Raw genomic sequence first — 24,948 nt, forward strand, 5'->3', positions numbered from 1 at the left:
GAGTGGTTTCCACTGGGCAGGGTGTGACACAAGGGTTTATTCTGCCCTCAAGCCTCTTCAACATATACACAGAATTTAGGACCTAAGGGACCATTATGATCATAAGATCTGACCCCCTGTATGCCACAGGCCATAGAACTTCACCGTGTGATTCCTGCATCTAGAACCCAGTATTAAAGTCAGGAATTTGCAATGCTCTCAGCTTTGAGTGCTTCAAAAACATTTTACTTGTAAATCGCTATCACCATAACTAAGATTTAGTGAAAGCCACAGTCCCATAGAAGTTTCGCATGTAAAAATCTATGTTTAGCATGCAATTGAGCTGTCAATCAAAAAAACCTTGAAATATAGAAATGGAATTCAGATCTCTGAAGAATGGAACTTGTTACCGGATATTTGACTGATCATAACAATGGTACAATTCTATCATTGTTAAGTTCATTTATTCTATGTAAATTACATGACACATGAATTATGAATGAAAACTCAGTGTATGCATTATGAGTCAAACATGATGAGGTGCTGAGCAGCTGCAACTCCCGTTGGAACCTGAGGGAGCTGTCGGTTCTCAGTCACTCTCTGAATTCTGCCTTATATTAAAATTATCCTGAGTCCTTTGGCAGTACCCTTTTGATGAGCCATTGTTTGCATTGTGTTGGAATTGGGGTGAAACCAAGACTCCCTCGCAGTCCATATGACTGACTTCATTGGAGCCAGGATTTCGCCCACTGTACTAATGTTTAAGGTAATTCTGTACACAGGAGAGCATATGAAATTATCAAACCAGATATGATGATAGTGATGCTCTTTTAAGACTATTTAACAGTCTTTATAATGCACATGTAAAAACCACAGGACTAAGTGACAACTGAGTTCCTGTGTCATAAAAAGATTGGGATGTATGGAATGAAAACATATCAATGTGAAAACAGTAACAATTTCTGAAGGCGAATCTAATCAGAATGCAAGTTTTATCAAAAAATTCCACTTAAGTTACTTGCTGAAAGAGAATATTTTTCAAAAAGCTCAGAGCTTGCAGCAATTAAAAAAAAAATCAGACAACAAGCTAGACTAAGAGTCATGAGAGAGACAGAGAGAGAGACAGAGAGAGTGTTGATCTTGGCATTATAATATTTTATATTGGATCTGCAGGTTTTTTCCACTGGGCACTTGGTATTCAGGCCAGGCTCTCTTGATCCTTTGTTTTGGTCTGTGCACTTGGTTTTTATTTTTTCATCATTTAGTTGCAGTCATTCTTCATCACATGCTGAGTAATGTTCCTATCTGTACACAAATAGAGGCATCTACATTTAACTTGTCTCTTGTAGGACTGCCTATTGCAGCTCTTTGTTTTTATTAGGTCGCTGATTAAAGGTGGCCTTAATATTATTGGGTAAGGTTGTGAAAATAAATTTGGGATCCCAACCTCAAAATGTAACCAGATCCTGGCCATTATTGTGATTGCAGCAAGGTGGGTTTTAGCATATGCCAAAACTTTACTGAATCATTTCATATAAAAGTGGGTGGGAGAATCTTTGTACTAATACCAACCTCTTGCTGCAGGAGAAGTGGAGCACATGTAGTTTGTTCTGGAATCCATACACGGTTCCCAACATCTACAAGTTTATCAAGCTTCAGTTGTCCAAAGAAGCTGGGGGCAAGTGGGGGTGCTGCTAGGTTCCCAACCACTGTAGGGTTCAGTGTGATGGCTGGGGAACTTCAGCATGTTCTTCAGGATTTACAAACTTATTAATTATCACAATGAACGTCCAGCGAGGTTGATATTTTACACATGGGAAAACTAATGCACAACGGGTAAGTGACTTTACCAAGGCCTCAGAGAGTCGGTGTCACAATGGGAGAGGATGTGAATTAAATGCAGACAACCATCTGGGAGGTAGCTTGCAGAGTCCTTTGTGCCATCACTGACAGTTCACCTACCACTACCACTCTGTTTTGAACTGGTCTGGAGTCAAGTAACTGGTTATTCACGTCCGCCAAAGCCCAGCCTCGGATGCCTTTAGGAGTGGACTAGATTAGTAACAATTTCAACCTTAGCCATTAGTTGTGTTTTCAAGGCTATCTCCACACAGACCAAGGCTGGGGCTTTTAAAAGGCTGAGAGTACGTACACTTTGCATATAGAGGTCCCCAGAAAATGAAGAGAGCGTGTGCAGGCCTCATTACATAGCAGGCAGCCCACAGAGAGTTGAACCAACGTACTGGTGGTGGTCAGGCCAAGCTCTCCCACCCCCCGAGAGAGGAAAGCAGAAACTAGCGAGTTCCCCCCTCATTCTCTGAGCGATAGCTGTGAAAGATCTGAGGATGCTAAAGGGGAAAAGGGCAGTCAGGAGAGAGGAGGCCCCTCCTCACACTCAGCTGCAGAGAGGTGGAGAGAGACTAGAAACACATCAGGATGCAGGTGCTGTGCAGCGTCAGGGCACTGCCCTGTGATTATTGTGTGGCACTTCATGACTCCATTTAATGGTGAAGCAGCTCTCCAGCAATTCAAGGATAAGTGTCACTTTCTGAGATCAAGAGATCTGGTCTCAGCGCCTGCCCTTCGCTCTTTCTTTCTGTATTAACACACTGTTTGCTGGTGGATTATTGGGGATATAGGGAGAATGTTTGAATGTCCACTCTTGTGCAAACAGGGAAGGAGTATAGGAGGATTTTTGGCTCAAGGACCCATGGTCAGAAGAGGCCCCAGTGACCAGTAACTGGTACAGTGCACGCTTGATTGTGGCCAACTGACCACATGCTGCTGATGCAAGACCCTGGTTCCATGGTTCAGCCCTGTGTCCTTCAGACCATGTCAGAAGGTGAGTGAGGGGATTAGTACAGACAGGAATGGAATCATGTGGTTCCAGTGCAGCCAACATGCATGGCACACACTGTTGGCTGTGGGTAGAGGGAGTGAAGATTGTTTTGCAGGGAGAGATGGGGAAAGCCAAAGTTTTGGTGATCCCCACCCAGTAAGAATGGTGTCCCTAGCCTCTGTTCGTCAGAGGATGGAGATGGATGGCAGGAGAGAGATCACTTGATCATTGCCTGTTAGGTTCACTCCCTCTGGGGCACCTGGCATTGGCCACTGTTGGTAGACAGATACTGGGCTAGATGGACCTTTGGTCTGACCCAGTACGGCCTTTCTTATGTTCTTATGTTCTTATGTTAGTACAGTATACGTTTGCATCCCCTAGACCTGGGGGGGTGGGGGAGGGCACAGGGGGATGACAATTTTTTTTGTTTCACAGGGAATTCCACAAATTAAAAAAATAAAAATTCTGTTTGAGAATGGGGGGGAGAGGGAGGATTGAAATTTGCTATAAAATGAAATCCTGAAAAAAATTCAATGCAGGTTGATTGAAAGTTTCATTTTGATTTAGACTTTTAAAAAAAATTGATATAATATAATGTAGAATCATAGAATATCAGGGTTGGAAGGGACCTATGGAGGTCATCTAGTCCAACCCCCTGCTCAAAGCAGGACGAATCCCCAACTAAATCATCCCAGCCAGGGCTTTGTCAAGCCTGACCTTTAAAACCTCTGAGGAAGGAGATTCCACCACCTCCCTAGGTAACCCATTCCAGTGCTTCACCACCCTCCTAGTGAAAAAGTTTTTCCTAATATCCAACCTAAACCTCCCCCACTGCAACTTGAGACCATTACTCCTTGTTCTATCATCTGCTACCACTGAGAACAGTCTAGATCAGGGGTCAGCAACCTTTCAGAAGTGGTGTGCCGAATCTTCATTTATTCACTCTGATTTAAGGTTTCATGTGCCAGTAATACATTTTAACATTTTTAGAAGGTCTCTTTCTATAAGTCTATAATATATAACTAAACTATTGTTGTATGTAAAGTAAATAAGGTTTTTAAAATGTTTAAGAAGCTTTATTTAAATAAAATTAAAATGTAGAGCCCCCCGGACCGGTGGCCAGGAGTGTGAGTGCCACTGAAAATCAGCTTGCGTGCCGCCTTCGGCACGCATGCCATAGGTTGCCTACCCCTGGTCTAGATCCATCCTCTTTGGAACACCCTTTCAGGTAGTTGAAAGCAGCTATCAAATCCCCCCTCATTCTTCTCTTCTGCAGACTAAACAATCCCAGTTCCTTCTGCCTCTCCTCATAAGTCATGTGCTCCAACCCCCTAATCATTTTTGTTGCCCTCCGCTGGACTCTTTCCAATTTTTCCACATCCTCCTTGTAGTGTGGGGCCCAAAACTGGACACAGTACTCCAGATGAGGCCTCACCAATGTCGAATAGAGGGGAATGATCACGTCCCTCGATCTGCTGGCAATGCCCCTACTTATACAGCCCAAAATGCTGTTAGCCTTCTTGGCAACAAGGGCACACTGTTGACTCATGCCCAGTTTCTCGTCCACTGTAACCCCTAGGCCCTTTTCTGAAGAACTGCTGCCTAGCCATTCTTTCCCTAGTCTGTAGCAGTGCATGGGATTCTTCCGTTTTAAGTGCAGGACTCTGCACTTGTCCTTGTTGAACCTCATCAGATTTCTTTTGGCCCAATCCTCTAATTTGTCTAGGCCCCTCTGTATCCTATCCCTACCCTCCAGCGTATCTACCACTCCTCCCAGTTTTGTGTCATCTGCAAAGTTGCTGAGGGTGCAATCCACGCCATCCTCCAGATCATTAATGAAGATATTGAACAAAACTGGCCCCAAGACCGACCCTTGGGGTACTCCGCTTGATACCGGCTGCCAACTAGACATGGAGCCATTGATCACTACCCGTTGAGCCCGACAATGTAGCCAGCTTTCTATCCACCTTATAGTCCATTCATCCAGCCCCTGCTTCTTTAACTTGCTGGTAAGAATACTGTGGGAGACCGTATCAAAAGCTTTGCTAAAGTCAAGGAATAACACATCCACTGCTTTCCCCTCATCCACAGAGCCAGTTATCTCATCATAGAAGGCAATTAGGTTAGTCAGGCATGACTTGCCCTTGGTGAATCCGTGCTGACTGTTCCTGATCACTTTCCTCTCCTCTAAGTGCTTCAGAATTGATTCCTTGAGGACCTGCTCCATGATTTTTCCAGGGACTAAGGTGAGGCTGACTGGCCTGTAGTTCCCTGGATCCTCCTCCTTCCCTTTTTTAAAGATGGGCACTACATTAGCCTTTTTCCAGTCATCCGGGACCTCCCCCGATTGCCATAAGTTTTCAAAGATAATGGCCAAAGGCTCTGCAATCACATCCGCCAACTCCTTTAGCACCCTCGGATGCAGCGCATCCGGCCCCATGGATTTGTGTTCATCCAGCTTTTCTAAATAGTCCCGAACCACTTCTTTCTCCTCAGAGGTCTGGTCACCTCCTCCCCATGCTGTGCTGCCCAGTGCAGTAGTCTGGGAGCTGACCTTGTTCGTGAAGACACAGGCAAAAAAAGCATTGAGTACATTATCTTTTTCCACATCCTCTGTCAGTAGGTTGCCTCCCTCATTCAGTAAGGGGCCCACATTTTTCTTGATTTTTTTCTTGTTACTAACGTACCTGAAGAAACCCTTCTTGTTACATCACTTGCAAGCTGCAACTCCAAGTGTGATTTGGCCTTCCTGATTTCACTCCTGCATGCCTGAGCAATATTTTTATACTCCTCCCTGGTCATTTGTCCAATCTTCCCCTTCTTGTAAGCTTCTTTTTTGTGTTTAAGATCAGCAAGGATTTCATTGTTAAGCCAAGCTGGTCACCTGCCATATTTACTATTCTTTCTACACATCGGGATGGTTTGTTCCTGCAACCTCAATAGATTAAAATTAAAATAAAATAAAAAGATAAAACAAAGTTTGTTTTGAAACAGAAAATCAAAACATTCCTTTCTCAAAAAGGTTTAAACCGAACATTTTGACCATATAAAAATGATTTTTTGCAATTTTTTTCTTTCAAAATGAACTTTCATCATAATGTTTAGCTTTCAATGAATTGGCGTCTGTCGGAAAATTTCCAACCAGCGATACTCCTCCTGCTTACCCTTAAATCATTGGCATTTCTTACTTACATGTTGTGCTCCCTCTGTGTAAAAGAATCAGGCACATGTGAGATTGCCAGGTATTAAAACGGTGTTGATCTAATCCATACTTTGCATTTATGGAGATCACCATCAGTTATCATCAGCCCATTTTGGTATGAAAATGTGAACTACAAATATAGCGTAGTCACCTGATCTTGTTGAGGGCATGGATATTTGGTTAGAACTGGAAGAGTTCAAAATTATGCAGTGGTATGCATGTCTGAAGTGGTACAGAGGCCTATCTAACCTGCCCACTTTAGCAAAAGAAACACAAACCAGCTGAATGAAAGGTTAGAAAATACTCATGAAATTTAGTTTTCTTCTTATAGGAATATGACTATTTAATGGTGCAGTTTATAATTTAGAGCAATATTTAACTGTCATAAGGGTAATATAGCCATTGTAGCATTTGTGAGTGGTGATAATTATGTTCTTATTTAACAGCAAGATTTCCATGCTCTTTGATCTCTCATTTCATTTTGTTTTTAGAAGAAGTCCTTTGGGGTATTCAATATCATCCAAGGCTAGATTACAACATTTTATACCAAGGAGTTGTGCTATTTCAGAATCTATTGAGTAGTTACCTAGCATGAGTAAATGCTGCCGTTCTGTGAACAAAATCCTGTCTTTTGTTTAGGGAGCTGTATTAGGGCGGCTGGTGGGGTAAGATGGAATAGAGCAGTGACAGCGACAGCCATGCATTCTGCACAATATACACTTTGCAGTTGCATGGCAGGATGGCTTGGAGTAAGCTGGCACAATGTGGTGCCAAACTCATGTTAGTTCTCATTTGATCAGGAGCAGCACATGTCCCTGACTAGCTCATTCGACTGACTACATCATAGGGGTTAGCAGGAGGGCAAGACATATCTCCTATCTGGTGGACATGGGAAGTGGACCAGTGCACTGGCTGAGTGTTCCACCTACTCTTCTCTTGAATTCTAGAGGGAGATCATGTCCTGCTGCTTTGCTAGGGAGCGGGAAGGGAAGATGCTCCTTGTGCCTTCTTGCTTCCCAGAAAGCTAGTTCAGGACAGGGCAGGCTCTAGCCTGTAGTGAAGAAGTCAGTTCCCAGAACTGGTCATGGGTGATACCTGGTTCATGAAATATGCTAGATGAATTCTTGATGCATTTCCCATCTGATTGAGACTGGAATGTTCTATCTCTTTGGATATAAACATTGACCTTTCATTAATAGTATTTTTAAGGCAATACATTCAATCAGGACACTTGCATTTGAACTACCTAGATTAGTTTTCCTACTATTAGTCAAGCTGTAACTAATAAGGTTGCTTAATATCTAACAGACATATATTTCTTCAGTGTCAGGATACAGTTCTGATATTTTAATTTCTCACTGAAGGTAATGTAAAAGATTGCTATGATTTCAAAACAGCACTACCTTAACAATATGTGCAAGAACTTACATACATTACTGCAACAAACATGATATGCTAATATAACAGTAAATCAATATTTGGTTTCCTACCATACTGAACAGGTGTCATTTACAATGCAAAGCACCCAGTTCACAAAAAATATTTTGAAACATTTGCCGACAACAGCTTAAACATGCTATATATGTGGCCAGCCTTCTAATATCTGACTTCCTCAAACAGAGGTTATCTCATGGCAAAGTCTTAGAAACACATCTGATTGCTTTTAGAGTACATCTACATTTGAGCTGGATGGTGTAAGCCCTGGTTGCATACACTTACCTGAGCTAATTCCATTTGAGTTAGCACACTTAAAAATAGCAGTGTAGCTGGGGTAACATGGGTGAAGGCATAGGCTAGCTGGCTGAGTATGAAGCTGGGGGTCTAGGCAGTTACCTACTTGGGCAGCTAGCCCAAGCTGCTGCCCATGCAGCCCAGGCTACATTGCTACTTTTAGCATGCTAGCTCAAATGGAATTAGCTCAGGTAAGTGTATGCAAGCTGGGACTTAGACTATCCAGCTCAAATGTAGACATACCCTTAATGTGGCATGAGCGTTTACTCTGCTAAATCACAAAAGAATGGAAGTATGTTAGGTTTGTTGGCATTCGGGGGTTGAGCAAACATTGATACAAGTACAGTTTCAGTTTCTGATTTGTTGAGTCAAGTTAATACAACTAACGTGGTTGAATTATCACCTTAGAATCAGGATGTTCTTTCCCATGAGTTTCTCCTTGCTCTAGTGAGATCAAGGGTTGTGAATTTCAAAGACAAATTGCCTTTAGGATTACATGCCATTGGACTATGCTGGGCTAATCAGGTTTGTCACTGACTTGGGATTACTTCCCCCCTATTTGAATTAACAGAGTATGGACAATGAATTAAGGAGGCAATGCTATTCTCTCACTGTGAGAGTGCAGGGTCTTGGCTGTCATAGAACCAGCTGGTTCCACTGTGCATTGGGGCTGGGGGGTATGGTTCCAAAGGATCAGGAGACAGATCCTCAGCTGGTGTAAATGGTCACAGCTCCACTGACAACAATGGTGCTCTGACAATTTATAGCAGATGGATATAAGGCCCCAGATGTTTTCATCATATGTGGTCCACAAGCAGCAGATCTCCATTAGATTGAGGTCTACAGACTGAAAAAGAGTGAGAGCTGCTGTATTGGAATATAGCATTTAGGAAGAACTTCTTCCCACCCCCCCTCCAGCCCTTGAATGTGCCAAGATACTATCTGCAAGGTTTATTTCTATTTATCTTAGGTACTTACATGGTCCCCATCACCACATGTATTTATCCTCACAACACCCCTGGGAGGTAGGGAAGTGCTATTAGCCTCATTTTACAGATGGAAAACTGAGGCACAGAGCTACTAAAAGCAGGGGACTGGACAAGATGACCTCTCGAGGTCCCTTCCAGTCCTACGATTCTGTGACTTACCCCAGCCATGCAGGAATTCTGTGATGGAACAAGGAGTTGAACTTGGGTTAAAACTAGAACCTGATCCTGCAACACTTACACTTGTATTTACAAGCCCACTGGTTTCCCTTGTGATGGTGCTCATAATGCAGTGGGACTGCATGTGTGTGTCAGGGCTTCCAGTATTTCATTCTAAACTTACTGTATTTTACCTAATGGAAAAGCATCAGTCCATGCTAATGGAAAATCACCAGTCCATGCTAATATACCAAGAGGGTTTTGTATTACTATGAATTACACATGATTCAGGTCATTCATCCTGCCTTCTGACACATGGACAGACAAACAAATATCTGAAAACTGTGGGAGGAAAGCAAATTTGACTTGAGGAAATATATTTAAGTATTTTAAAATTGTAGAAATTGAGCTATTCGTAATATTTAAATGGCATTTGTAAACACAGTTACTAATAATACATATGCATGCAATGAACAAAGATGCTAGTCAAATGCCTAAGCCAAATTTTGCCTTTGGGTGCATGTGCACTTAATTCACTGAGCCAAATACTGCAGTCTTTACTCAAGCAAAACTCTTGACATCAATGGGAGTTTAGCCTGAAAAAGCAAGATTTGGCCCAATAGATTCTGTGTGCACATAGCCAAAGGTAGCATGTGTCCCCACATGCACAGACAGTTCTTCTTAATAAGAGTCTGCCTGCTGTATGTAAAAGAACAATTGGTAGTTAGCTTATAAAATTAATTGGTATTCAAAATGGCAACCAATTTTACCACTGGAAGGTAGCTGCTACACTCTAAGGCCTGCAATAAGATCCACATGGACAGACCCTTGCACCTGTGCATAGTTCCATCATCTGCAATGGGACTCCATGCAAGCACAAGGGTCAGCCCAGACCCAATTGCCAGATCAGGACAGAAAATCATAAGCATCAAACATCATGTGTCTGACTTCTAGAGTGACAGCTACTACACTAACAAAAGCCAGTTTTCATTTGAATGTGTTCAGTGCAGCCTAGTTTATCAAGCATTAAAACACAGGTTTGGGTATGATAGATTTTTCTGAAGAGAAAAAAAGAGTCGGAAGTGACTGGTCTTACCATTTTTGTCTGCTCTTCTCAATATCTAGATAGAAAAAGAGAGAAAGGAATCACTTTCTGCATACACTGTATGACACTGCAGATTTTAAACAATGAGCATTTGCTTTTTTTTTATCCCACCATCATATTTTCACAATGCAGTAGCAAGAGAAGCCCCAAGTTTGCTTTTGTCCCTCTCTCTCACTGAGCTTTCTTTAACTCCAGTGCTGTGCACTCATAAAACCAGGGCCATAGTAATTATTTGTATTTATTTATAGATATATAATATTGCTGACAAGCACTGGACACGTCTTCAGGGTTATACATATATATCACTGCAGTTATACACAGCACTTGTCAGCAATTAAAATTGGAAAATAAAATCTCTGCTCTGAAGGGGTTATAATCTCATCCACAAACAAACTTGCACTGAAATAACTCAGTTGGTTTTAATTTGTGATTTCAGTGCAAGTCTGTATGTGAACACTCATTTCAGAATACAAGTATCCTATGTCAATTTAACTTGATTTAGTACCCATAAGCTAAAAAGCACCCGGACTTTCACCAAAATTACTAGAGGTGTGAATTAAAAACCAATTTAATTATTTTGGTGCAAGTTTCTATGTAGACCAGCCCTAAAGGTACAAGGGGTGGTACAAACAATGGACAGAGTGTGGGTGTTAGAGTGCAGTCAATCCAGGACCCATGGGTTGTTAATGATTTAAAGGAGCAGAGAGAGACTGTGTAATGGAATGTTAAACTGTATTATACTATTCATCCACTAGGTGACATTGTGTAAAATACCTCATTTAGATCAACCACAGCCATACCTGGCAGAGCATTAAAGGATCTAATGGTGAACATGTCTGGTATGTATAAGCAAGCTCTGTAGCCAGTCCATATCTGGTACAGAAGAACATGACATGGTGTCAGGAGTAAACTAAGAACAGAAATAGAAAGAAAACAGCAGCAAAGGTTGCAGACAAAAGAAATAGCAACAAAGGTTGCAGGATCTCATCACCAGGCCATTCGTCAATGCTTGAGAGAATTCTGCTTTGATAAACCTTCAGAATGAACAGACTGGAAACAAGATTTTGCAAGATTTTGCATTATTACCAAGCTACACAAAGAAACTGGAGATACACAGGTATCATCTTTAATATATGGTATGGGGAAGCAGGCAGAGCATATTTTAAAATCATTTGACTTTAATGAATACAGTCACAAAGATGACTATGAAAGGGTTCTGGCTATGCTTGATGAATACTTTATACCTCAGAGAATTGTGGTTTATGAAAGAGCATGTTTTCATCAGAGAATTCAGTTTCATCAGAGAATCATTGAATGTTTTATTGGAGCTCTGCATGTATTGGATAAAAATTGTGATTTGGGGGAATAGAAAACATGAAAATATCAGACAAGCTGATTATTGGGTTAACAGATAAAAATCTTTCACAGCAGCTACAACTGAAGAGAATTAGCCCTAGCCACAGCGATACAGATAGCAAAACAGTCAGAATTAGTTAAACAATAGAACAAAAGGCAGGAGCAACCTGAAAAACCTGAACCTAATCTAGAAGCTATAAATGAACATTTGAGTGTTTAAGTCATTATCATAAAACCCCTGAGGCAGGGAAAGAGAACTCCCAGGCTAAGAGGGACAAATTCCAGCCTACATGCACAAGGTGTGGAAAAAGTCATATCCCAAGATATGATGCACATCCAGCCAGAGGCGCGCTGTGTAATACATGGACATATGGACAGTTTGCAGCTCTTTGCTGCACCAAAGCAGTAAGGGAGTTAACTCATATTACAGACAATCAAGAGTCATTGTTTCTGGCATCTGTCACTTGTGATGACACAGAGCCTGCCTGGAGAGTGAAACTGAATATTTTTGGCAGGACTACTGACTTTTAAATTGACGCAGGAGTTGAGGTCATACTCATCTCAGAAAGGGCTTACAACCACCTTCAACCCCTTTCAGAGACAAAGTCACTCGATACAGCTCTGACTACCACTGGAGGTATTCCGAAGTGCATGGGCCACTTCACCACCAAAACAACTTACAAAGACAAAAGCTATGCATTTGGCGTGTATGTGACCAAAGACCAGAAATCTTCTCAGCCGCAGTATGGCACCCACAATGGGCCTAGAGAGAAAGGAGGAAGAACTCAGTGGAGGATTTGATGATATGGGGCTTTTGAAAGGAGATCCTGTACAAATAAACTTAAGAGACAACTCTGGATCATACAATGTACAAACACCTCTACCCGAAAGACCTTGGAAGAGACTTGCTGCAGATTTAGGTGAATTCAGAGGACATCATTACCTAGTTGCCGTGGACTATTTTTCCTGATATATAGAAATAATGAACTTGAAAGACATAACATGGTGCAGTGTTATCGAGAAACTGAAGTGCACTTTTGCTCACTTTGATATTCCAGAACAACTAGTGATGAACAAGTTGCAGCAGAATTTAAATCATTCTGAACAAAATATGATTTTGATCATATTACTTGGAGCTCTCAAGCAAATGGAGAGGCTGAGAGAGCTCTACAGACAGCCAAGAAAATCTTAGAGCAGGAAGATCCATTCCTTGCTCTTCTAAACTACAGATCAATACTAATAGTAGCTACTGGATATAGTCCAGCACAACTCCTGATGGGAAGACAACTTAGAACTACTGAATGAACTACAAGGATGAATACATCTGGGGTGTACAAGCAAGCTCTGCAGTCAGTCCATATCTGGTACAGAAGAACTTGACAGGATGCTTCGGGAATGCGAGCTGGGAGGCTGCTGCAAACGTAAGAGACTGTGAATAAAGACAGAGGGTTAAGACTGGGCAAGGGAGCCCAAGGGAGCAGTCCGCAGAGAACCTTTTGTGGAGCAAAAGGATCAGACTGGGTTCAGGAGGCAGTGAGATCAGATATGCGGGAGCAAGTTTGTGCATTGCTTTGAAAGTGAGGGGAAGCTTGAACTGGTTGTGGATGAAAAGGAAAAAAACGAGTGTAGAGATGTAAGAATGGGGAAAGCATGGTCAGGAAAATGGCAGAGGAAGATGCTGTTGCCAGCTGTGTTCTGGATGGACTAAAGTGGGGGGAGAGGCCAGGAAGAAGGAGCTTACACTAGACTAGGCAGGAATTAAATAAAGAAAAATACATTTCAAAAGGGAGCTGCTACCATGGTTTGCTGTGGGGAGAAGTGATACAAAATTGAAACGTGTGGAGTGTAACTACTTTGTATCATGACTTTTACTAAGAGATCGAAATTCTTATCCACAGATGGTAGAGGCCTGTATTTACCCCACACTGCAAACGGTGCATGTCCCAGAAGCTGTCTAAATAATCAGAATGAAATGTTGGACTCCTCGTGCAAAGCCTGATTTGGGGACCTAGATGGAAGATAAGCAGATGGATTCTTCCAGCCCTCCTACCATCTTGAAGGAAGAACACAAGTAATGTGAACATCTGGGATGAAATATAATCTGTTTGTGGCCCTCCCCACACCTGCCTCGTGCAACATTTTGGGCCAGTGGCTCTGTGCTATGCTCAGCATTCCCCCTTGTCCCCAGCCAGCCCACCCACAAGCCTATTTCTGAGTACCTTGGAGAATGCCACTCTGGAGCAGTGCTCCATGATGCACGGGTGTTTGGAATCCTCCCTCCATAGGATGCCTCCACCCCAGCACAGTGGTTTCTGTTGCCATTTAAGGCTTTGTACCCACCTGAAGGCAGGCCAAGATAGAAACTTGTTCCTATTGGGATCCGAGGCAACCAGTCAAATAACAGCTGAGCATTATTAACAGGTTGCCACAACACAGAAATGGAAAGCTTCATCTGATCAGAAAAGTTTCTACAGAAATATGTAGGCACACAGAATGGGCAATGTTTTCCAAATGTGCGTGAGTACTTATGATAAGTCAAGGCAGGAGGTTTGCTTTCTAAGCCAGTTAGAACACAGCAGATCAGTAATGGTGCAGCTAAGAAGCTAGCTAGGATTAGTTTAAATAAATCACCTATAGTAGCATTACTTTATAGTCTTTATTAGAGATTGGACTTACTGAAAACCCAAGATCCAAGCACCCCTGAAATTTGAGTGTCCTAACCCTCTGTGTGATTGCTTTGCCTGACTGTATGTTGTTTGACATGGGAACAAAGCTTAAAAAAATAAGCTACTGATCCAGATCCAGGACTCCCTTCATAAACTCAGATCTGAACTTTGGGATGTTCAAAATCTAGATTCAGGTCCATTCTGAACTAAATTTAGTGGCTTTAATTAATCTCTGGTTAGTACCTCTGAACAAAGGGGATTTGCAACTCAGCTCTCAATAGCACGATTGGGCTGCTCAGTTTCTGATTTTTTTTTTAAACAGTACTGTGGAAACACTCTACTAATACTAACACCCAATTGCTAAAGTCTGAGAATCTTAAGCTTGAGAAGGTACTATTAAAAAGCAAAAATGCAGGAGGACAAAGGACTGTCTAGAGCCTTGTCAGAATGGTTTTACACTTGGTAATATTCTTTTAATGGCTAAAATACAACACTAGGGTCCTAGCTGATACTGTGGGTTGTTTTTTTTCATTTGGCAATCAGTATTCGTTTTTCTTCTGTGTTTTCACATGGAGCAAACATCAAAATGTTTCTCCATTTGCCTGCTTCCTTGTTTGTGCACCAGCAACAGTGATGTCTGTAAGAATGTGCATTGTACTGGAATTAGTAGCTGTTAGTTAATATCAGCTGTAGAGACAGCAAGAGAGCTCATGGTTGTTTTGCTTCCTTTTTTAATGCCAAAGGACAGAGAGAGAGAGATGTGGATTTAAAAAAATAGAAATATTTTGAGATCTAGAGCTAATTACTAGGGCTGGCTATGCAAGACTCTGCCTGATGAAAAGAGGATAGCATGGAGCCCCTAAAGGGGAGGCAAATCCATAATGGCAAGTGCAGAAATCCTGTTCCTTGAAGAAAAGGTGCCTGGGTTGAATTGTCTGCTGGGAGAGCCCAGGTAAGCATGGCTAATGGGCTGAATAATGAGAAAAGAAGTGGGATGTATCCAACACAGAGCAAGTGGTACAACCCAGATAAATAGACCACACAACTTATTTGTGCCCTGAGCAATAATGACATATGCACAATGTCCCATTCTCAGCCTCTGTGCAAGTGATTATATTTCAAACAGCATTGCATTAAAGTATTGGAGGCACCAGAAGGCGGGCACTTAGCACCGAACTTGGCTCCTTCAGAGCAGCAGTGCTCAAGCAGTCACTGGAAGGCCATACCGTAATACACCCACCTACAGTGAGTTTAACATAAGTAATCACTAAAGTACTGTATATCAGCATTACCTTGGAGACTCGTGTAATAGATAAACATTAGGCAAAAGATTGGGAGCCCAACTATCATTTACTTACCTTCCTCATTAGGGTGTTTTGAACAGGAGAAACTTTAATTTTCTATAGCTGTTTGAAGATGAAAGTGCTATATAAATGCTATGCATCATTATTGGGATGTTACCAATAGGCAGCAGTCAGTTAAAAGAGGAGAACACAGCCCAACCTACCCCTGCATCAACACACAGGAACATGATGTTTGGCTGGATACATGATTACTTTTGTTGGAATTGCAGCATACATACACAGATATAGGGAGAATTCAGAAATCTATTATGGCATCCAACCACCCGATGTATTTAGGTGGCAATGTATTGACATCAAAGGAGTTATGCGCCGTATTGTGAGTAGACAGGAACAAAATGTAGGTAATGTTCACTGTGTTGCAATCATACTTGGCTAGTGTACAGCTTAAGATCCAGCTTACCTGCCCCCCACCTCCCTTTGGAGGAGATACTTTGGTGCTCTTTTTAGGGCCAAACCTTCTGCTACTTATGTGTTGGTCAAGTATCAGAGGGGTAGCCGTGTTAGTCTGGATTTGTAAAAAGCGACAGAGTCCTGTGGCACCTTATAGACTAATAGACGTATTGGAGCATAAGCTTTCGTGGGTGAATACCCACTTCGTCATGTGTCTGACAAAGTGGGTATTCACCCACGAAAGCTTATGCTCCAATACGTCTGTTAGTCTATAAGGTGCCACAGGACTCTTTGTTGCTTTTCATGTGTTGGTGAATCTTTGTGAGATGACTCCGAGAGGATATTGCCCAATTTAGGATGCTATTATCTTTAGCTGTAGGCTCCACTCGTACTCTTATCCCTTTTTTCTTGCAAACCAGTGATTCCACCTCTTTGTAATGCATGTGTAGAACTCCCTTTTGATTTAAGGAGAGTTATGCATACACACCAAGGGAAGAATAAATCTTGTAGGATCAAAGTGATATCCAGAAACAGCATTTTTATTATGTCTACAGGCCATAAATATAATAAAATGCAATAAAGGGTAGGCCTCTCTTAAATGATTACAGCAGGGATCTATAAAAATCATTAAAAGTAGCCATAGTTTTTACTGAACGCTCAGTAAAATTGTTGGGAAATCACTGGGAATTTTAATGTGGTCACTTTAGAGGTGTTTATAGATGTAGGGCCCTTAGTGCAAGTTTCATCGTTGATTAATATAGATGTGTGGGCCTATATAGATGTTATGAACCTATATTGTGCTTTGTATTTTGAAGTAGTCAGCAGTGAAAGTTGGTGTAATATAGTGTAAGTCTATGGAGCTTGTCAAATCAAAAACATAGATGCACAGACTGATTCAATCCTGCGAACTTTGCCTATACTAAGACCTAAAGAGGGGCTACATTCTTTGTTAATGTCGTTACACTCAATTGCACAGCATGTGTAGACAATGTATATGGGCTCAGTCTTGTGCAAGGTGCTGAGCGCTCTGTGGCTGATCCAGCACGTAACCAGAGGCTCACCTTTAAGCACGCCAGTCGTCCTGCTGAATTCAAGGTAGACTCCTGCTCAAGTGCTTTTCTGAATGCTGGGCCCTAATCCTGCAGGGTGAGGAGCAGCTCCTGAAAAGGTCTGAGGTGCTGAATGCCACTTTCAGCAGTGGGAACTGAGGCTGCTTAGCCTCTTGCAGATGGCACTCAGCACAATGTAAGTTAGTTTTTAAATGCCCTCAGTTCCTCTAGAGTCCATTGGGAATTAAGTATCAAAGGGGTAGCCCTGTTAGTCTGGATCTGTAAAAGTAGCGAAGAGTCCTGTGGCACCTTATAGACTAACAGACGTATTGGAGCATGAGCTTTTGTGGGTGAATACCCACGTCTTCGGATGCATGTGGGAATTAAGGGAATTAAGGGATCCCTGTGCCTTTAAGGAGATACTCAGCACCTTGCTGGATCAGTCGTTCTTGATTATAAGATAAGAAATACAAGTAGCTGACAGTAAATTCCTGAAAGTTACATTATTTTTGGCTCAGCTGTAAATTCAACTGATTTATGGCTGTGACTCTCCCCTGACAATTTCTTCACATCCAGACCTGACTTATAATCTACTGTTATCTAGGTATGTTATTCATTTTCTAACACAAATATTTGATGTTTAAAAATTCATTTACGGTCCTATAAATAAAAGCAGACCAGATCCTAAACACGTTTTGTCTATAAGCATATGCTCTAAATTATTATTTTAAAAAAAGTAATATGGTCAAATCAGGAAAAGAATATAAAGAGTTAACTGATCCAGAGGCAAAGCAAGACCGTGGTACCTTTTAGATTTCGGCTTTGACCATTTTTCCCTTTAAAAGGACAATTTGATCTGTACCTCCTTGGGAGAGCTTTTAATGCCACCTTGATTTAGGAGGCATTTCTAACCAGTCTAACCAAACTTACATTATCAAGGTTTCAGCGGTATTCAAAAAAGATGGCCAATATAGTTTTTCCTTAAAAACACCTTTGCATGCGCCTTCAAAACTTTCCATCACCTGGACCCTGGCTCAGTGCAAATCGCTGGGAAACCCAAGGAAATCGCTGCGAAGGAATTTTTCCTCTGGTGTCCCTCCAAGGTTTGTTTTCTCGGTGAGGTTTGCACGGCCTCTCTCCCCCCAGGATGCGGTTTCTAGCTCTGGTTACCTGTGGCTGTGGTCACACTGCAGCCGCTACAAGGATGCGCTAGAAAGAGACTGACGCCCGCGTACGCTTGTTTTCACTCTCCCAAGAACTAGCCCCTCCAACTCTGCTGCAACGCCAAGCGGGCTGCGTCCGGCTCAGCCCCACACCCCGGCTGCCCACCGCCCTGAGCCTGCCCCGGACTTACATCGAGGAAGATCGACATCCCTTTGGTGAGCGGCAGGGCCGAGCTGAGCTCCTCGGAGGAATTGGTTGAGGAGGGGGACATCTCCTGACCATCCTCCATGCCTTCTGCCAGGGAGCGGGGGCGCTGCGGCCGTCGTGCCGGGATGAGCTGGGGCTCGGCTCCTGAAGAGACGCTGCTGCAGCCGCTGCTGGAGGCTGCTCACACTGGGCTCTGGCCGGGGCCCCCTCCCCGCGCTCCTCCCTTTGCTGATGGCGCTAGAGCCCGTGTCAGTTTCATGGAGTCACACTGCAACGCGATCGCTCCCCAGGGACCAGCCCGGCAGGGTGGGCAGATCCCGCCACCTTTCCTCCTCCTTCGCCTCCTTGAAGCCTGGGGGGAAACTCCGCTCCCCCCGGCCCGAGCCGTGATCGCCAAATTACCCGGGACTGGCGCGGAAAACAACAGCCCCTTCCCACGCGGGCTGATGATGTGGCTCCGGGACTGGACATCCTCGACGGAGAGTTTTAGCCCAGAGGAGATGTGCTCCCCCGGGCGCGCTCTCTGCGCCCCTTTGTGCGTCTGCACGAGCGGGGAGCTCAGCCTGCATCCAAATTAATGTCTAAACCCATCGCACATATTAATTTACTCCGGCAAGGAAACACATTGGGACATGACTGATCACTGCAAACCGGATAGTGCTGGTGCCTTATACCTGGGCAAAACCAGAATGGAAGCTGGTAAACAATAGTCCCCACTTGCTCCAAATACAAGCCAGAGAATTCAAAGGAAATATCAGTCTATACCTAAGGTTGTTCCTCAATCTCCCTGTCTCCCCCCCCCCCCCCCCCCGCGCAAGGATGCAACAGGCTCATGACTGAGCCCTTTACTGTGGCTCCCACTCCCCGTTGGCAGTGGTGGTGTAGCTATGTTTGGTCCCAGGATCTGAGAGACAAGGTGGGGGAGGGATCATCTTTTATTGGGCCAGCTTCTGTTGGCAAGAGAGACACGCTTTGGAGTTACACAAAAGAAGAGCTCTGCGTCCCTGGAGAGTCTGTCTCTCTCGCCCACAGAAGCTGGTCCAACGCAAGAGATTTCCTCCCCCACCTTGTCGTCTATCTCCCTCCCTTTGTCTGGTTTGCCCACTTATAGTGAGAATTGTCATGAACCTAGAGTCTGAGTTCGCTGGGGCTTTTTTACTTGTTTGTACAGAGCCTCTGGCACCTCGACCCCGATTGTCTCTGGGAGACACTGTGTGATGTGATACCAATAAATAACAAGCCAATTACAACCACATCTTTGTAAAGAAATTCCGCCCCCTATAGTCTTATGCTAGAACTTGCATGTCAAATTTCAGCCTGGTTTCAATTAGAAGCACCAATGGGCAGTGGCGATTAATAATTTTGCCGCCCCTAGGTTGGAAATAATTGCCGCCTTGCCCCCGCCCCGACTCCGCCCTTTCCCCGCCCCCATTCCAACCCCCTCCCCCAAAGTCCCTGCCCCCTCCCTTCCCCTATTGGATCCCTTCCCCAAATCCCCGCACCCGGCCCCGCCTCTTCCCCCAGCGCGCGGCGTTCCCCCTCCCTCCCTGCCCCGCGAAACAGCTGTTTCGCGGCACAAGGGCTGGGAGGGGAGAGAAACAGGCGCCGCGCTTGCAGAGGAGGCGGAGGTGAGCTGGAGCCGGGGGGCGGGGCGGGGCGCGGAGGGGAGCTTTCGCTCCTGCAAATTTGCCGCCCTAGGCCTAGGCCTTGTCGGCCTAGGCAATAATACGGTGCTGCCAATGGGGGTAATTTAATTCCGATCTGAGGATTTACCTGCATAACTCCCAATAGCAAAAATATACTAGTCACTTGTAAATGTCTTTCAAAAAGGTATTTTATAAAGGAAAGAGATGGGATTCTTAACTCTGTTACCGTCTCCTAGAAATCAGCCGGAAAATTACTTTTTTTTTTTTTTTTTTAATGATTCTTGCTTTTCGAGTTTATTACCGGTCAGTATAAAATAAAATGCCATTTGTGTGCCATTTTCATTACACTCCTGGCGAGCCTTCCAAGAAAGGTTGAACTACTCGGGTAATTCACAAAGACTCTAAAAACATACTGAAGAAAATCCAACAGGTCTGAACATAATGATCCGCGTAATAAACACCCTACACCATTTTATGTTGTAAAGTACGTGAATTTGGTAATGGGCTTTACAAACTGTGTTTGTGTGTTGGAGTAAGAGAGCGCTATTTTTTGTGTGTGTGTTTCAAACTGCAAAGAAGGAAAACAATGACGGGCAAAGAAAGAAGGTAGCCACTTCTTGCCCTCTGTGGAAACCCATCAAGCTCACTTGGCTGGATTGGCTGCATTGCCAGACTGGCAGAGAGCATCTGCTGAGCTGCTGCTCCCATTCCCACGCAGGTGGCTAGGAAAGGGAGGGGGGGGAATAGTTCTGTTTCCGCCCTGTACAGGGGCTAGGGCAGTGAGCAGGGGGAAGTAAGCTACTTCATGAATAGGGCTGGCTGGCTTAGTGTCCTTCCCCCATGGAACAACGAGAAAGCAGGGACCAAGCTGTGATGCTGGGTGTCTCAGCCTGGTCCTCACCTTGCTCCTAGAGAAGACCTTATTGCCCCTCACTTGGACAGGATTATGACTGAGTCCAGTCCCCTGCTGTGGAGACAACCCAATGACTCAGGAGGTCCCTTCTAGGCCTATGTTCCTATGATTGGAAGGTGCTGGTCCAACTCAAAGGGAGCACAATTTTGCATAATAAGCAGGGATCTCAGTTCACCCCTTTCCTAGCTATTGTTAGATGGCAGCGCTGGTGCATTTGCCTTATAATTGGCCCTGCCTATTTTGACAGTTCTATTCCCCCCCTTCACATGTTCAATCAGTAAGTGGAATTATCTGCCGTAATTTTTCAGCTCATTCAAATGAAGCAGCTCTCGTTGTTGTGTAAATATTCACACACTAGGGTGTAAAGTGCTCTATGTAGTGTGCACTGAGACAGCGCTACAGAGCTATTACTCAGTCTCTGACAGTGCATAATGGAGAGGGAAGGGTGCGCTAAAAGTTGTACCTTAATTTTTCACCACTCCTGTCAGTTCAAGACAGAATCTTAACACTATTTTAATGCACCATTTCATATTTAATAGAGTACAGATTTGCAAATTTTCTCCGTGGTGCTGCTGTCACATTTTTTGCGTGGGGGTTGGGGGAGGGGGAGTAACCTGTCTCTGCTGCAGTTGCCTGTCCAGAGTTTCATGAGAAATAAATTGATGTCCTTGATTTAAACTCTCTCCAGCTTGGTCTTGTTCTGGCCATTCAGAACACACTTCCTGTGTATCTCTCTCCTCCTCAACTGTGCTTCTTCTCTTTTCTAGTTTCAAGAGAAAATGTGATTTAGGGGAGACATAACTCCCCAGTAATAAACAGAGGGGCATTAAAAAGAGGGAAGGGCTCTATTATCTTAACTGAAGGCGACCTGAAAATAGAAAAAAAAACCCTATCTGGTCATTTTTGCTTCTTAATGATATGCACAGAAATCCCGGAAGTTTCGCTTTTTTATTTATTTGCTAATCGACTTGTTTTTAAAAGATTGGGAAACACGTGACTGAAGAACTACAAGACAATGAGGACAGCGCAAGAGAGAGTGAAAGCTGAGCAATTGAGAGGGGAAGGGATTCTTTGGGTTTGTTTTTGTTAACACGTTTAACTTCAATGACAACTCACCATTTTAGAGACTGGAAGCCTTTGTTAAAGAGCCCAAACCCTCACCCTTTCAATAGGAGGCATTAGACCTCACAGTTAACACCTCTGAGACCTCTTACCGGTCCTTTAAGCAAAGTCAGGGAAGAAGAGATTTGATCATCCTGATATATTTAAAGGTATGAACAAGCAATTTGTTATCCTCCCCCCCCCCCCAATAGCTTTAATGCTTCTTTGTGGTTGTATGTAGAAAGCTTGAGCCTAATAATTTTAAAAAATCCTTTATAAGAAACTTTTATACAGATGCAGACTCTTACATAGTGCTTTTCATCAATTGATCTCACAGTGCTTTGCAAAGGAGGTAAGTATTATTATGCCTACTTTACACATGGGGAAAATGAAACACAGAAGTGAAGCAAGTTGTCCAAAGAGAAATGGCTTAATTTGCTGCACAGAATGTTTAGATCAATTATTTTAAGATTGTAGGTAAACAAACAAACTTTACCCATGTGAATCAAGGATGGGTTTGGATGAATGGAGGTGGTCAGAATTTTCCAATGGAACTTTTTTCCCCCTTAGAAAATACTGTTTTGTCAAAACAAACTTTCTGCAGGAATATGCTGCTTCTGATAAAATTTTGCTTAGAAAAAATTGAAAAAAAAAAGTAGTGTGATAGGTTGAAAATAGAACACTTTGACCTTATTTTTTTTACTTTGAAATACCTTTTTTCATTTTATTTTTTTTATTTTATAATAAAATTGGAACCGTTTTTTTATTGTTATTGAAATAGGCTGTTTCAGTTGACTCAAAATAATTTTTTTCTGGAAAATTTCACTTTGTGAGTGTCAGAGTTAGTCCCCCGAGAGTCCTTTCAGGCCTTAATCACAGACTACAACCACTCTAAGTCTTCAGAGTAGCAGCCGTGTTAGTCTGTATCCGCAAAAATAACAGGAGTACTTGTGGCACCTTAGAGACTAACAAATTTATTAGTTTAAATCTTCTTTAATTTATTATTATAATTTATTAGTTTAAATAGTCTAAGTCTTCTTTCCCTCCTTTTCAGGCACTAGCCAGATTCCCCACTTCTGGGTAGATAGTACTAGTGTTAGCCAGGTCTGTCTATTTCTGCTTTTTTTTCAGGCTCCTACTTCTCCTTTCAGTATTGGCTTCCTGTTTGCTTATATAGTATTAGCTGCTGGGGCGACTTCCAGCCAATTAGCCCCTCAGTTGGGCCACTCACTTGTTTCCACTCACTTAATTGGCCTCCCCTGCTGTCTGCCTGTCTTTCAATAAGCACCCAATTGATATAAACTGGTGGGTAGTTGCGTGACTGGGTGCTGCGTTAGCCCCTGAGTCCACACATCTTGTTCCTGTGGGACATGATTTTTTTTTCTCATTCCAATTTGGGACTAAACAAAATTTCTAAATGTCAGACTTTTTGGCAGAATGGAAATTCTGAGTTTCAACCAGCTCTACTAATGAATTCAATTCTCTGCCCAATACAGAGGAATGGGCTAGGTGGCTACTGAAGGTTCCTTCCAACTTTAATAATTCTATGATATATCCATAATAGGTTAATTGAAATCAGCATTCAGTAACACTTTCCTGCTGTGCCCTGGTTTCCCCATCTATGTAATGGGGATAATGACACTAACCTACTTGTAAAGCACTTTGAGATCTACTGGTGAAAAATGCTGTATAAGAGCTAGAAATTAGCTTTATTATTTTATTATAAGAATCATACTTCAGCCGTGTAAGAACCAGTTGCCATTGGTAATCTGCTACATGAAATATATCAGCATTTTTATGTGGGAAAAAAAGCTAAAATTGCCTCCTCTTTTCTTTACAGCCTGTTGTGTCTTTAAACTTCCATCTAGAAACAAGCCTATTTTGTGAAAGCATTCATACTACACACTGACATGAAAAGAAAAGTGGCCAACTAGTATTTAATGATTTTGTGCTTCCAACTGAAAACCCATTAGTATTGCATTTAATATGAAACCAGCTGTGCTATAAATGCAGAAAATAACATCGGCAGTTATCTAGGTAAAAGACTTCCTTTTTGCTAAGGAAACTTAAACAGCCCGAACTCTGTAATGATGCATCCAAATCATTCCAGAATGATTAGCTGTAAGTGATCTCTGTAGACATTAAAAAACACGCTGTAGAATGACTGTATACAAACATAGCCTGAAATTCATTAAAGGCAAATCCTGTTTTCAGAACCCAGCTACAGTCAATAGGCTGGGAGCCTACTGTGGTGCAGAGTGGATTGGCATGCAGTAGGTAACAAAATATTTGAGTTACTCAGAAGAGCCAAAGGAGATGTATGGAGTCCCCCTTTTCCTCACCACATTTCCAACAGCAGTTATTACCTCTTGGTTTACACATCTGGCGTGGCGTCCTGTAGGCCTCACTGCAAAACAATCTTCTTTTTGATGAATAAAGCCCTGCATCCCATCAGTTTCCTCTAGAGTTTTCCTGATCCATAAGCTATCGCAATACGGGCTGGAACTTTCAGAACTAACGTTGGACAGCTAGTATGTGTGTGGCCCTAGGTGGTGCACAAGGGGTAAAACCTGGTGCTAGATGTAACCTTTATTCTCCATCACCTTGTACCAATTCACAGGGACTAGCACCATGGGAATGAGGAATTGAATCTATTTATTTCTCGAAGCTTCCATTAGTGGTATTAGGAGGATGGAGAACAGCAAGAACAGGAGGGGACTATGTATCCACTTCCGCTATGCATTAGATGGCAGAGCTGAGCTAGTGAAGGGCTGGGGGACCCTGGTGGTGGTTGTATTCTCAGAAAGCCCCAGAAGAATTCTGGTGGAGTCAGCTAGAATTTATTATACAGGGCACCTGTATATACTGCAACTACAACTGGGTAAATTCTTTTGGCTGAAACTTTTTGTGGCAAAAAATGCAGATTTGGTGACATTCCATGAAGTTGTGTCAGTTTCACCAAACTGTCTGGGTTGAAACCTTCCCCACCCCAACCTCCCCCCCAATGGAAATGTTTCATTTTGACATTTTTTAAACAAAACAAAACATTTTGATATTTTGGTTTAGTTAAAAATAGTATCAAAACAAAACA

At 42.8% G+C, this 24,948-nt stretch overlaps 1 protein-coding gene across 1 annotated transcript in view; it reads right to left on the reverse strand.

Moving 5' to 3' along the window:
- The window catches only part of NECAB1 (N-terminal EF-hand calcium binding protein 1), a 123,757-nt gene extending 105,478 nt beyond the window's left edge, over window positions 1-18,279 (reverse strand). The window contains exons 1-2 of the mRNA XM_065399436.1: window positions 18,181-18,279; window positions 9,993-10,017 (exon numbers count right to left, since the gene is read on the reverse strand). Coding sequence (XP_065255508.1) covers window positions 9,993-10,017; window positions 18,181-18,279 — 124 coding nt within the window. The remainder of the gene's footprint in view (window positions 1-9,992; window positions 10,018-18,180) is intronic.
- Window positions 18,280-24,948: the final 6,669 nt, after the last annotated feature.

This window comes from Emys orbicularis, chromosome 2 (genome assembly GCF_028017835.1).
Source record: "Emys orbicularis isolate rEmyOrb1 chromosome 2, rEmyOrb1.hap1, whole genome shotgun sequence".
Classification (NCBI taxonomy): Eukaryota; Metazoa; Chordata; order Testudines; family Emydidae; genus Emys; species Emys orbicularis.